This window comes from Ammodytes marinus (genome assembly GCF_949987685.1).
Source record: "Ammodytes marinus genome assembly, chromosome: 19".
In the NCBI taxonomy this organism is placed as follows: domain Eukaryota; kingdom Metazoa; phylum Chordata; class Actinopteri; order Uranoscopiformes; family Ammodytidae; genus Ammodytes; species Ammodytes marinus.
The window spans coordinates 2,738,598-2,754,413 of NC_137223.1; the positions used below are offsets into that span (position 1 = coordinate 2,738,598).

The window sequence follows — 15,816 nt, forward strand, 5'->3', positions numbered from 1 at the left end:
CTCAGCTGCGCGACCTTCACTAGTAGCTTCTTCCGTGTTGTGACTCTGGGACTACGCGGAAAAAGAACAGAAAAGAAAGCTTGTCATTTGCAGAAGTCTTACTTATAACCCTGCGCACACACCAAAACCTCCATGAATGTTAGTGGCAGCCGGCAGTCATTAATTTTCACTTTAATTTTCGCTACGAAGGGCGACTGAAGGCTGCAGCAGCGCCATAGCAACCACCCTACATACACAAACTACTGTACTATGTCCACTCCACACAGTCTGAAATAAGCCGTGGATGAAGAACTCCCAAAACATTTAGGCCTACAACAACCAGTTTAATTTAGCCTAAATACTAATTTGTTTTATATAGCCTATGTTGTTTTATGGTTTGGTTTTTAAATAAAAAAATAAGTTCCAATTATGTTTGTGTATGCTGTTGGAGTGGGGGGGGGGGAGATCTAGGCTACATTGTGGGCTATTTGCACTGAATTGCAAATTATTATATTTTAGAAGAAATACACTGAATTACAAGGGTGTATAGAATGGGTGTGATAAGAGCATTCAAATTAGAAAAAATAATGGGACAAACAGAAATCAAGGGACATTTAGGCTAAAATAGATAAAAATGCGATTGATCGCAATTAATCGCGAGTTAACTATGACATTAATGCGATTAATCGCGATTAAATATTTTAATAGTTTGACAGCACTAATATAAATATATTTTTGAAAATCACACATAGGTATGTATGTAAAAAAAAAGCATCGAGATGCATTGAGAATCGAGTTTGAATCGAATCGTTGACCTCGGAATCGGAATCGAATCGAATCGTGAGATGCCAAGAGATTCCCACCCCTAATCTTCTGTGTCTCTGCCCACCTAAAATATCTACCAGCCCACCCTAATCTAACTGTCTAGAACCGGGCCTGTTGCATGCAGGCATTCATGCTATGCCAGTCAGAGAGCCACATAGGAATACACATGAGCCATGACTGAGGTACGATGATGATGATGAAGATGTTGGAAATGTAGCATTACTAGGCCTACTGCAAACCAAACTGTTTGCCATAGAATGGTGTGAAGTGAATCAGGGTGAAGGGATATTTTGACATCTGTTTTTTGGGTCTGCTGTAAATGGGGAAATTTAGAAAGTTTCCAGTGCTGACTGTGAGTCCTCACTTTCCTCTTTCTGGTCAGGGATCAACCACTTTCAGTTATAGTCGTCCATTGAAAACGATGGCTGCTTAATTATTTAGCCTAATTCACTTGCTTGATGACAGGTTCACTGTATCAGGGGACAATGGGGTAAGCCGAGCCAGTGGGTAAGCACACACCCATATAAATACACTCTGTGTTACAAGTTCAGGTTAATGTATGAACACTGTTACAGTGTTTGTCATTGTTAAATATGTAGTTTTAGCTACAAACAACATACATGCAGCATATAAGCAGATATAACACATTTTTTGTGTCATTTTTATATCAACATTTTACTGTGGCAAACTAACAACAAGCGGATAAATTTTAGTCCATCCCAATGACCATTTTACCCACCCACCTTGGGGGCAAGTTGTGCCATAGCACTAACTTTTTTCGATGGGTCATTGTTCTAAAATCATTATAATTATATTATTTTAAATGATTGTGGGAAGTCAACAACTTGAGGTATATTTAGTAAATGACTTGAAACAAATACACTTTAAATTTTCTGTACAATCATCAAAAGTGTCTCATGTTACCCCATTCTCCCCTACTGGCTCATTTCCTCTGTCTTATTTTGTCCTTGATAAGATCAACATTCTTCTCAGGTAGAACAAAAGATTCTGGTCCACGACCAAAACATAGTGAACTGGAGGCTGGGGCATTCATTATCTGGTAAGAGCAAGTACACCCCACTCCACTCTCCTATTCTAACCAAGCCTGACTTTATAATGGAAACTTTGTGCATCTTCTGATTTCCATTTTACAGTTCCTCGTTATGTCTACTCTGTGTTGAATGTACTGACAGGAAAATGAGTTCCAACTTTACATACGATTGCTATTTGTATTAACAATAGTATATCTGTTTTGCAAGTGTCAGAGGTTTTATAGAACTTCCTCTTTTCAAACCTGTCATCATCGTCACTGGCAGTGAGTCATGGTTGCACTTGTTAACAAATGAGATGTGTAGTATAATCTAGGGATTCAAATCAAACTGAAGGTGTGATAATGTAGTTGCCCTACAGGCAAGCAGTAGTACACATTAAATTACTGCAGGGTTTTTTACCACTCTGTGTGAAGGGACCCCAGTTAATAATGGGGCTGTGTCTCTGTGTATGTGAATAACCTGTCTGTTGTTCTTGTTTTGGGCCCCCTTAGTTCAGTTGTCATGAAGGGAAATGTTAATACTGCGGCAGACGATTGAATTGTAGACAATAGCGTTCTTCCGTCTTTGTGTCAACAGTAGAGTTTCCTTCACTGTTTTCAATATGTCAATGCCTTGGTGAACAAAGCCAGCTCTATACAGAAATCATTTTCCTATTTGTTGAGTAAGAACATGGCTGGCCCTGCACAGTGCTCTGACCCCAGACCAGTGATCTGGACATAGCATTGGCAGCTAATCATCTAGTGGAAAAACCCTTCCCAGAGAATTGTAATGCTCTTTGTTTTTTTAGAATGGCATGTTCATAAATTAAGTATTGGTGTGATGCATGGGGTGTCCACATACCTTTGGCAATATAGTGTTGGTTACAAACACGCTTCAATCAATCCAACCCCTTTTATATTTTCCTCATTGCCATATTGCGTGTGTATGCCCTGGATTTTGTCTCAAAGGCACACACTTGCTGCAGTACAAATATACCTCGATGCAACTCAACTAAAACGACCCTGTAGCAGCCCATAACGTCAGCATTGTCCCATCTTTTAAGTAGCATGAAAGCGAATAGTGTAACTTGCCAATAATAAAACCTCTGAACCAATAACGTTAGAACCTTTTTGCCCATAACCTAATAAGTTATTATTAGACATTATCGGTCGGTCTTTAAATTTTTTTTTTTTAAATGTAATCACTGGAGTCTACATTTTAATAATATACTTATATCACTTATCTAAGTTTGATTCATAACTATAAATTATCACGCCTCCCTTACAATTGCAACCAACCATTAATGTAACTTAATACGGGCAAAAAGTTATTACGTTATTGGCAAGTTACTACATTGTCAGCTTTATTTCATTAAGCATTTAAAAAAGATTATATTATAACATTGTTGGCTGCTACAGACCCTCTACAGCATGTGACACACAAAATGATGACAAATGCAGCTCAAATTTTATTCACATTTATTTTTGCTTTTAGTGTGCTCACAGAAAATTAGAACACCTTAAGCAGAGGAGTTTAATAGCAATTTTTTTGTAAGCAAAGTTACATTCCATCTCTAAGTCAAACTGGTCAAAGCTTCTCCAGTATTTACAAAAGGAAAAGAATAGAGAGAGAAAGAGAGACAAGATGCTACACAAACATTTGCATCTGATAAGATTCCTTAATTTTTTTTTTTGTCAAAAGACCACTGTAAAAGCATTTGCCTGCTGTAATCGAAAAAGCATACCACAGTATAGAAACAGTTAACCGTTACACTTATCACAGCTTGGTTTTTTGAGTTCAAAATTGCTTACAAAGGTCTTCTGGGATGACTGTTTTTTTCTGTGTGTGTGTGTGTGTGTGCGTGTGTGTTATCTTACAAAAATGAGCGGGTGGAAAAAAGAGCTGCAAACTTCATGTGCTTCTTGAGATCAAGATTTTTTTCATTTTGTACAATAATCACAGTTAAAAACACCCCGCCTATACATACTTACATTTTTATTAAGGTCATAAAACCAACAAATAAACGATAAAGCCTATACAACTTGTATTTTTCTACTGAATCACTGACTGGTACTGCTAAAATGAGAAGTGAAAAGCTCCTATGAGTTTATATATGTCTTCCTAAAAAAGCCTAACTCTGGGATATGTTGTCCTATTGTAAAAAGGGCTTAGTGTTGTAAACCGTATGGTGTGTGTGTATAGATGTTGGTCTCATAGTATTTTTTTTTAGACTACTCTTTCCATAATAGTCTATGGTGGCACATTTCCCACACCCCTCCCCCTCCCTCCCCCCAACATTTACAGCTCAACCCCCCACATCTCCTTCATACCACGGGCATGTCCATACCATTTTGTTTTACATTTTGTATAAAAAAAAAAAATGTAATACTGTTGAAAATAATATATGGCAGAGTTGTGGATGTTTTAAATGAATCTGTCGTTGTAACGTATCGAAGCCACCCACCTGCCCCGGCCCGTTGGAAATGCAAGTAACAATGGGCCAGGATTGGGTTTTGTGTAAGGGGGTATAAAAGGGAGGGGAGAATGGATAAAATATAAAACAAAAAAAATAAAAGCTTTAAAAATATCCCTGGATGTAGACAAGTTCTTCAAAGCAAAGGACCACTTTTTTTCCTCCAACATACAAACAGGGAAATGTTCTTTGATTATCTCTTTTCTCCTTTTTCGGTCAAATTTCTTCGTTTTCTTCTTCTCTGTGAACTCATTCGGCTGGAGCTTCTGCTGCCGGAGCCTCCGCTGCCGACGCTGCTTCCTGTGGGGCGGCGGCCTCCTCTGTCTTGGCTTCCTCCACCTTTGGCTCTTCTGCCTTGGCTGGCTCTGCTGCGGGCGCGGCGGCCTCCTCGGCTGGTTTGTCTGCCTGTGCTGCTGCTGCTTCTGGCTCTGCCTTGGCCTCTACCTCCTCCTTGGCGGGCTCTGAGGCGGCAGCAGGTGCGGCCTGTCCCTCAGCCTTGGCCTCCTCACTGGCAGCCTTCACCTCCTCCGTGGTGCCCTCGGCCTTGGCTTCCTCCGTGCCCTCTGCAGCCTTGGCCTCCACCACCTCCTCTGCTGCAGCCTCCTCTCCCTCGGCTCCCTCCCCGGTCTCCTTCTTGGTCTTCTTGAAGGAGAAGCCGCTCAGCTTGAATGACTTCTTGAAGGAGAATCGCTTGTTCTTCTTCTTCTTTGGGGTTTCGCCGCTGGCTGAAGGCGTGGCGGCTCCATCCTCAGCCTTGGCCTCCTCTGCTCCCTCAGTGGCTGGAGCAGCAGCATCAGCAGCAGGGGCCTCTGCCTTCTCCCCGTCCCCAGCCTCAGTGGCAGCGGCCTGGGCTTCAGCGGGGGCCTCTGCCTGCTCCTTGGGGCTCTCCTCCTCGGCCGCCGCAGCGCTGCCGTTGGCCTGCACCTCCTCCTTGCCATTCTCGACGGCGGCGGGAGATGCGTCTCCGTTGGCTTTAACGTGGCCGTTTTCCTAGAAAAAGAAAGAAAGTAACATGAGTGGGTGTTAAGTGCGAGACGCTGCATATGGATAAGGGTAACACGTTTGATAAAGCCAGAGTTAAAATCTATAATCTAATTTATTTAATTTTTTACAACATATTGACGTCAAAAGTTTCCACAGGACCAATTTTGGAAAGTCTTTTTTCATTGTATCAGAAAATACATGTACAGGTTCTTTGAAATGCATTTTCTTCATGTTTTAAAGAACACGTTTCATAAATCAGGCAATTAACAAAATATGAACAAATCCTTCTGGAATAACCTTCAGAATAGTGCTAAGAATTATTATGGAAGATGTACACGATGCAAGTACTTTAGAAGTTGAGTATTGACAAACTAGTGTTGGTATAATGGCCGGTTAAGATGCTTGTATAGGTGAAAAACACAGGCATACAGACTAGGTTAACTCAAATAAACACCTTAATGTAGCCTACATTTTGGAGCTGTGATTTATACTAGTGTGAAAGAACACAAGAAATGTTATGGCAGTAAAAAAGACATTCTTAAATTTGACCAGTGCTTGAAAATAATATGGAACAATATTAAAAACTCCTGTCGGACAGTGCCACTGATGGCCACTAGGGGCAGCATTCACCATGAGATCAACAGTGACAAAAGCGCACACTCATTTTCAGCCTGGACCCAGTTTCTACCGTAAAGCTCCCATGGGGCCGTACATGGAACTAATCAAACACTTTATAATTCAACTTATAACATGCAACAGATTTCCAGGTCTTTTTCTGCACTTGATGTCAGTCCTATCCCGCTACCGGGACTGGGCGCAGTGCCTCGACTGGGCCGCCAGGGGTCGCTGCCTGCTCGCTCCACTGCCACAGCGAAGCAGCTGCTCATTAAAACAGCAGATGCTCATTATATGTCCATCACGCAGAGCCGGGTTCACGTACACTTTCTATCAAATGTAGCCTATACAATCTAAACCGGGTTCTGAAATATGTTTATTTTTCATCCAACAAATTGAAACTTTAGAAGGAGCGACCAAGAACAGCCCGATTATCTCTCTCTCCCCTTCTCTCTGGGGCGCACCACTGGCCCCGCGCCTGTCTCTCCCCTCCTGTGCGCTAGCCGGCTGCTGCCATCTCCACTTTCTACTCGAGCATCTGTAACAAAAGGAGTGGTGCGCACACTGCCTTTTGTTGGCGTCGTCGTGTATCTTTGCCTTATTCAGCAGTTTTCAAATGACGAACAAGTGGTCACTTCATTCAAAGCCAAGGCATTCCACTATCGTTCAACTTTTATGTATTTGGAGGAGATGTGCCAATCAACCATTCAAAACATCGATTAATTATAATCCAGCAAACCCGTCTAGTGGTTTTAGTATCAAAAAATCCAAATGTATCGTCTTCCTTCTCAAAAATAAGTCTATTTAGTCAAATTCCCTTCAAATAAGCTCTCCGTATAGCGCCCTATATTTTCCATTTTAAAAAATGGAAATATCAACTGATCAACTGTTGCTCATGAACCATAATCGTTTGCCACAAATTAAAACAAGTCGTCCCACTTAGTTTAAACTCCCACAGTGTATCTCCATTCAATCTATCCAGAATTACGCACGGATTGCGCCCCTCAAAGTGCATCATCCGCCTCCACTAACGGGGCACATTCTCCCGTGATGGATGTGAGGAGCTGGGTGTTAAAATCTCATTTACCTGTCCGTTGGCCTTGGTGGGTGAAGCAGCCACCTCTCCGGGCTTCTCGGCCGCGGTTTCAGCCTTTCCAGCTGTCTTGGAGAATTGCGCTCCCATGCTTTTAGCTCCAACAAAGAAACTCAACCGATCCAAGGAAAAAGACAAAAAAAACGAACAAAGACCCACAAGCCTCTTTGTTGAAACTCAAATCTCTTCACTGCTGTCTCCCTCTGTCTGCACCGAGAAAAAGTTCACAGGGAAAACGTAGAGCAAAGTCCAGTCAAAGTGAAGAGGATTTGTCAAAATAGCAGGAAAGCGCGAGGCAGGCGAGGAGAAGTAATAAAATCCCAGATTTGTGGCCGTGTCGCTGTAGAGAAGCTGCAAAATGGAGAAATTTCCCTTGTCGCTAATAAGATGCGGAGTCCAACGCCCAAGTGAAGAGATGAATGGGCGCTCCGAGCGATGACGGCACGGCACTCGGATTCAGCCAATCACAGAGTGTGGGCGGAGTTTGGGAAAGGGAGTGAACAATAGATTGTAGCGGTGCGTTCAAACTACGTAGGAATAATGGCCCTTTTTTTTAAATAAATTGGCAACATTTAAATACATTACAAGAATCTCATCTTACTAAACCCAGTTTTGTATTTGAGTGGAACACATCATGCACATAAGATTTAGCAATGATAAAAGAAATGTTTTACACACACAATATAGATATTATGTGATAAAGATCATTTCTGGACTTCAAGTCTCTGAAAATGTAATACATCAGTTTAAATGAATATGGTTTATATTTGATAGTTTGTCCTAGTTGAACCTTTGTGAGTGGCCAGCTTTGTATCAGGTCAGGGATTTTGAACCCATTTGGAGTTCCATTGACTCGTGGATCCACTTCCTGATTCTTAACATGAAGTAAATACATTTTCAAAGAAAACAGAAACTGGCACCAATTTGTATTATTTGCCAGGAGATGATATCTAGACTTGTGTCCCGGGAAGACACAAGTCTAGATATCATACCTGAGAGTTTATATAGTACATGTAATCAACCAATGCAGTGTTATTGCAGTGTTGGTGTTTCACATCATAATTTCTCCAGTCTGTGTGACGAAATCATTGATTGCAAACATCAGTACAAGAATACTCTGATATCTGTTCAGTAGCTGAAAGTCTTCATGATCTGCTTTCCAAGTCGGATTCTTGGATCATGTACTTACCATTTTTTGTAAGTGTGCCTTGAATGCTGCACAATCAACTAGTTGTGGCCACACATGTTCTGATGTGTAAACCACATAGTATTTGAATTAGATATCTGTCCTGTACAGGGTTTAAAAACATGCTTTATTTATTTATGTAGGTTGGATAGAGTAAACTTTATATGTACCAGATAATGGATGACCTGTATTAACTGATGATCACAATCACTTGTTATATCTAACCATTTACCTGAGCATGTTTGTCATTGAGTCTAGTGAGTAGAACCAGACACAGTGTCAACTATGTCCACACTGGCAGTAAGATGTGACCGATACAACTTTAAAGAATCACATAGGGGGAAAGGAGACAACTTTGGAAACCGTTCCAGTTTCTGGGACTTTTCTTATCTAAACAGTGTGTGGGTGGGTGTGTCCTGAGCCCATATTTGCAATGTAAATCCATCACACAGGCAGTATCAACTGTACTCTGCAGCACCAAGAGACATGGGGCTAACACACCCAGCACAGCTCAGCCTGTGGAGTGGGGATGGGGGGTTTGGATGGGCTTCCTGGAGCAGTTTCACTCTGGTACTTTTCAATGTTATCAAGTGCAATGCAAAGCAGAGCAAAGCTGGCCAACTCACACCTGGGATGCAAATTGTGTGTGTGTGTGTGTGTGTGTGTGTGTGTGTGTGTGTGTGTGTGTGTGTGTGTGTGTGTGTGTGTACATATATGAGTTTCCATCTTAAATCATGTGTCCTACACCAAAATAAGAACGACTTGCTATATTAAGCCCCTTTCATGAATGCACATGTGATTCCTTAATTATCCGGAGTTTACCCGGATGCGCTGTACGTGTAAATACATACAACTTCCGCGTTAAGATGACGGTGTTTTGAATATGTTCGACATGCACACAGATCCGCAAAATCCGCCTAAATCACTGCAGTAGGATTCCCAGACCAGAAGTTGGCGGTAAAACTTTGTAGTGGATCGACCTTCCGCTGCAATTTGGCGCATGTAAACAATCTCTGCACGTAAACGATCTCAGTGGAGACACCGTGCAGCAAATCTATATACACTTTGTTGGAGGAGCATTCAAAAACTCATCAGAGATAACAACACAAACACAGCTCTTTAATCCAATACTCCGTTATGTTGTCTTCTTAATTGTGTGTGGCTATTTGACAGCACATGTAATATACATGCGGAATGGAGACGTGATGTCATCGTTTCCACATGGGCCGGTGTTGCCAGTTTACATGGTGATGCTGGAGTTGTGTATTCAAACTATACTACTGATAACCAATCAGAAGAGAGAACGATACAAACCGGCACCCGTCTCACTGCCGGTGCACGTGCAGAGCGACAGATGGGTGAATGTTTATGCGCCTACAATTGCGGAGCAGGTAAAAATCCTTCCCAATGTCTGTTTTGATGGTTAGTATCATGTTTTATCAAACTTATGGATCTGAGATGATACTAGATAACTCGCTGCTTGAAGACCACAGTGCATGAATGTGGTGACGAGGGAGGGGACTGCTTACTGCAGTCACTGAAAGGAAGTTAGTTAAACTGACCATTCCGCTTACTGAACCTTTAAGACTGAGCAAACTCCATTTGAGATGAGCTGGAAGGCTCTGTAAAAAAGCTACAGTATGTGAAAGTTGAGTTGTAGTTTTGGTGAGAGAGGTATAGTCAAAGTATTGATACAGAGGTCGGGAATGAAATGTGATGCACTGTAGCATGAATGTGACTGTGCACCTATCTAACGCCATCCTTCTAAAATCACTGAATATGATGTAGAATTAAATAAAATGTCATCATGAAACTTATAAATACTTTGGTAAGTGATCTAAAAATGTCTTTTTCATGCGCAGTTTTATTTTATTTTTATCATGTTTTTTAACCTTTATTTATACAGGTATATCCTATTGAGTCCGAAGACTCTTTTGCAAGGGAGACCTGTTCCCATTTACACGTTACCATTCACACACACATTCATACACCGATAGCAGGCTAACTATCGACATTCAGACGAGGCAAGGTGGGTGAAGTGTCTTGCCCAAGGACACAACAACTATGACACAGATGGCAGGGCGGGGATCGAACCTCCAACCCTTTGATCATCGGCCGACCCGCTCTACCAACTGAGCCACAGTCGCCCCAAATGGTAAAGTGAATAGCAGACAAAGCCATCTATCTAAAGACATTTTGGGAAATACTGACGGGTATTTCTCACTGACAATTTATAGACAATTAATCAAATAAGTATTTTTGATTTGCTGTGTTCTGGAAACCAGCTCTCAAGTCAGTGTTTAAATTGACCACTAAGCTCTGTTCCTGTGGACATTTGAAAATGTTTAGTCTAATAAAGGGGAAACTCAAAGCTTTAAAATAGATGTGGGTTTAGCTGATGAGAAATGACCCCATGGAGGCTACCCTGAAACAATTACCCTAACCTCATAGATTGCAAATTTGCTTTATAATTTTTTTTCTTTTTTTTCTTTAACAAACAATGTTGATGGTTTGCTTCAGCTCTTTTATTTTCTCTCTTCCTCAGATCTGTCTTTTTTTTGGGACAAGATACATTTAACTCATTGTCTACCACTTTTTTTCAGTCTGCATCAGTGAGATTGGCCGCGATGCCTATATGGCTGCAACTACTGATTATTTAAATCGTCACCATTGAGAAGCTGGAAGCAAGGAATACTTGACCTTTTTTCTTGAAAGATAAACTTAAACAATTTCACCAATTATTAGAATAATAATTTTTCTGTCTAGTTGCTTTATCAATTCATTTTTTATTTTTGTATCTCTAGGACCAAGTAACCTCACTATAACCTAAACCTATCCGCTAGTATCCAGAACTTGTGATGTCAAACTTGAATTTCTTTTTGCTTATATACTCTCTTTGTTTGTTGTGTGTGTCATAACAGAAAAAATAAAGATAGAATAAGAGACAAGCATCACAAATGTAGCTTTATTACAAACTGTTTTCAGACATAATTCTTCCATTTGACCATTGTCGGATGAAAACCTTGGAACTACATATTACATGTTTTTACGGACAAACAAATTACCCTTTCTTTGAAACATGTGATAGTGAGTTTTGGTCAGAATGTCCTCACTAAAACTTGCTACACAGGCGGGAAAGTATAATAAATAGTAGATACCACGAGCCTTTGTGCTGGATAACAAGTTTACTTTAAGGAGATGTTGCTGGTAACACCTACTGTACACACGGCCTCCTTCATGATAAATGGACAGGTAGACAAACCAAATGCAAAGTTTGGAGCAGTTGTAGCTGTTATCAGCATGCTCTGCTGTCACAGGCACAATACCAAGCATCTGTTGACAAAACAGTCTTGGTCAGTTTGCCAACTAACAGGAGATAAGAAGAAGAAGGGGGGAAATTCCGTTTAATCTCTGTTTTTAAACATATGGCACACACCCACAGAGGCCCGAAATACTGACATGCAACGGGATCTTTTACACATGCACATGCATTGAATGTGAAACGTTGTCCCTAAAAAAGTTGGGGAGGAGGTGTGATTGTCATCACCACTGCCTTACCCATAACCGCCTGAGCATTAGTTTTATAGGACAAATGCTACAGATGTATAAGAGGCAGGTTCAAGGCGATGTCGATGTTATGATGAAATGAATAAGTAAAAGTAGGTTCCAATCATAATGCAATTTCCAAACGAAGGACCAGTTCATACAAGTCTCTAGCAAACAAACAAAAAGAGCTTTATTTGTGCTTCTTCTCTGACAACAAACAACACCCATGCAAAATACTATATATACCAGAATCAATTGAAACATGATATTTTGACAAAACTCTACTCGTTTGATGAGGTACATGCGTGTTTTGGGTCTTATCGGCCAATCCCAACCCCTTGTCTTTCAGGATTGATGATTTCCCCAGGCAAAACCTCCCTGATGCTTATCTGCTGCTTCGTACGCTCATGTTAACTTCATCTGATACACCGGTGATCAGTCACTATGTTGAATAAGGAATTAGGTCTATCCTGAAACGAGTATAGAATCTCAACAAGCCATGGCTACTACCAAACGGGTTTAGGTTCTACTCATTTTAGCTCTCTGACCAAGTAACCTCCATATTCCCTTAACCTAGCAACGTATTCGCTAGTATGTGAAACTTTTAAGGTCAAATTTTAACTTGTACGCGTAATTTATTTTTCCAATTTTCTTTTTTTGTTTGTTATGTGTGCCATAACATGAAAGAAAAAAGTTAGAAAAAAAGTCTAGCATTATAGATTTAGCTTTATTACAAACTAATAATTTTTAGTTTTGGCTGCTGGATTTAACCATTTTTGGGTATCATAATGTTCTTGTTATATGTTTTCAGCTGTACATTCTTCCATTTTCCCATTGTCGGATTAAAAACCCAGGAACTACTGTGCACATTGTAACCACCAAAGGCAGCATGTTTTTGGTCCAATCCCAAACCCTTGTCTTTCAGGATTGATTTCTCCCTGGCAAAACCTCCCTGATGCTTATCTGCATCTGCGGCCTTGTACCTTCATGTTAACTTCAGCTGACACACCTGTGATCAGTCCTATATTGAATAAAGAAGGGATTCGGTATTTCAGTTACAGCCAAGTATATTTAGGACGATACCTTAATGTCTGCATGGATTATGTTCATGTTTCAATTCTGGTTTCTAACTTTTTCCTTAAGTTACAGTTACGCCAATGAGCTAATGTTAGCTATAGCTGTCACCAGGTAACTGAATGAATGTTGCCTTTTCATTTACAGAAATAAAGACATTTCAACCATAAATTGATGCAGACAAATAGCACACATTGGTGCAGAACAATTCATCGGAATGCAGAAAATGAAGTGTTTTTGACGCTTAAAATGTTCTGGGGGAGGACTACCAGACTTCCCACTTCACATGTAGGCCAATTCACCATCCTGCATTCTTTGTGTTGGGTTTGAGCTCCTGAAGCACTTGGGTAAGGAAAATGAAGATGTATTCTTACAAATTGGTTTTATTTTGGTTGCTTTAAACCAATAATTATGATAACAGTGAACTCCCCACAAGTAATTGTCACGATTTGGGTAAAAAATGGAAAACCAACATTTTAACATTTTCTCAACCATGTGCTTTAGGTTGTCTACTATAATGCTGTTGTTGGAACGACAGATATTACAGCTAATGAAATATTTCGAAATACTTTCTTTCATTCTAGCCATCTTTTTTCCTGTTTTTCTCTTCTCATACACTACAGCCTCCCAGGCCTCTCTTTAAACACTTTCCCTTGCTGAGGAATGCCTGAGTTCATTTGTCCAGAGAGTCTGTTTTGGCTGAGTGAGTGAGCAGAGGACAGGGGTTTGAGGCACTGAGTGATGGAGCGCTGTGAATGGCGGCGCACAAAAAACCGCAGGGAGGAGCCCACTGACCTGTGTGAATGGGGACAGGGACAAGGACAGGAGGGTGAAAAGAGGCTCTTTAAAACTCACTTTGGCCAACCGTAAATGTTTGTCCACACCTTTTTTTACTTGCTGCCGTTACAAGGAATGCTATTTGCCTATAGGGCCTATTGTCCCTTGTTGGGAATAGCCTCAACCTGGCTGCCGAGATTTGCCTACGTGCTTCCTAAACAAAAGGTATAGGAACCGAACACTCAGGGCCCCGCACAAAAGCTGCCCGAAACGTGATCTTGAGTTTTGTTTGCGAGAGAGGGAGAGGTGGCTAGCTGCTTCCGCTGGCTTGTGTGTAATTGCAGGTCTCCACTCCCCACTGTGGAGACCTGGCCCTGGTTCCTGCTACATGTGGCTTTGTTTCTTCCTGGGCTCATGGTCCCCCGCCCTGGCCGGGAGCGATCAGGGAATATCTCCTTCTGTTTTGGGTGTGCCTCTGTACTCAGGCACAGATGGCCGTTCAGGCACCCCGCATGTCAAACATCACGCTGGGCTTATCTAGCTAGCGGTGACTTCACTGGCAGTGACTTCATGCACCACTCGGCAGGGGCTTCTATTTGCATATCCCAAGTGTTTGAACAAAACATCGTCTGTTTTACCAAAGGGAAGGCGGGGGGGGGGGGGGGGGGGGTCCTGATAAGAAATGGGAGGGTTAGTGTTCCCGCTCTATACCTCACTGCTGTACTCCCTTCATTCATCATTAACCAGTTAACAAGCAGCAGCGTCTCAACACGGAGCCAAACTAAAGCCAACAAGGTGCAAAGCAACTATACCTGCAACACAGCAGCAGCCTGACTCAATCTGGTTTGTATTTAATCTCTTAAAATATATTTACCAATTACACCAAGTTTTTTAATCCAGTCAAGAAAAACCTAAAAGTCCATTATTCCCTTTTCGGATCCCAAAATAAAAGGTTTTACGTATCGTACAGGCGGATACACAAATGATGACTGCTGAGCTGATTCTGAATATGATATGTGTGTGAAGACTGATCTATACAGTAGGCCAGATGATGTTGACAGAACAACATCAACTGACTGTAAGCCCAGCCTGATCTCGTGAGCTACACACTGGCCCTGTCCGTTAGTGGAAGGCAGCCCCTTACTGGTTCTTGCGGTCGTTGACAGCAACATGGATCAATGAATGAGCTCGTGAGATTGGTTTGGTCTTACAAGGCTAGACTGATGACTACTTGAACCAATCAGAATGCCTTCCACTATAATGGTTGAACGTTAGGTCTGAATGTGGGCTCCTTCCCACGTAGTTTTGGAGAAAGTCCAGAATAATCTGCTGGAGAGAACGTTTGTTTTATGCATCTGAATTAAATGCATTTTGTCAGCTGCTCTCAACCCTCCACAGAGATGTCTGTAATGTAATGTAATGTCTGCAGGCTGTCCATAATTCATGACTGTATACAGACACAGATTGTACATGCGACATGTAAAAAAAGGTGGCCGTTGTTGTAGTGAGCAGGTGTGGAACAAGTCCGTGTGCGGAGACAGTGGACCTTAAATTAACTCCCGTGTGGAAGCTTACTTCCACAGGGGTTTTAAATGATGGAGGCATGTTGTGTGTCTTACAAATTAGTAACAGGAAAATTTAAAATTTAAAAAGGCTAGCTGTTCGTGATTTCCAGTCTTTTCGGCCAAGCTAAGCTAACCGGCGGTCTGCAGTAGCCTGATTGTACTGTTCAGAAATGAGAGTGGTGCCTCCACCAGAAAGAAAATAAGCATATCCCCTGAAATGACTGAGTTTTAACTTAGGTTAAACATTAACACTATTACATTATTTGGAAAATAAATCAAATGTGAACGCTAATTACAAAAGTAAGACCCAAGTTGTAACAAGCAGCGATTTCCCTCTTAACGAAGGCAACCAAAGGCATTTACCAAATCAAGCCAACTCTGCCTACATGTTTGAGTGGGCGAAGCCACATTCAGAGGAGGCACTACATCCATTCACCACAGATATACCTCTTAGATTTACTATGTGCATTTGTGTGTGTGTGCGCTTGTATATCAGCGACTGTCACCTGGAAGTAATAGTAGACCCTGCATTCCAACACTGACGTTTAGTGTTTCTCATTAGTGAAGGGGAAAAGCCCCTGGTGTTCATAGAGTGTGCTGCTGCATCCCATCCTCAGGCTAAACACCTACTTCATTCTACAGAGCTCAGCCTACTCAACCTTCCACCA

At 41.4% G+C, this 15,816-nt stretch overlaps 1 protein-coding gene across 1 annotated transcript; it reads right to left on the minus strand.

The window, feature by feature from the left end:
• Positions 1-3,303: 3,303 nt before the first annotated feature.
• On the minus strand, positions 3,304-7,388 carry marcksa (myristoylated alanine-rich protein kinase C substrate a). Its single transcript, XM_080047700.1, has 2 exons — positions 6,995-7,388; positions 3,304-5,298 (listed from the first exon to the last, which is right to left on the minus strand). Exons 1-2 carry the CDS (start codon positions 7,088-7,090, stop codon positions 4,558-4,560), a joined length of 837 nt encoding a protein of 278 aa, XP_079903826.1. The 5' UTR covers positions 7,091-7,388; the 3' UTR covers positions 3,304-4,557.
• Between the last annotated feature and the right edge of the window lie 8,428 nt (positions 7,389-15,816).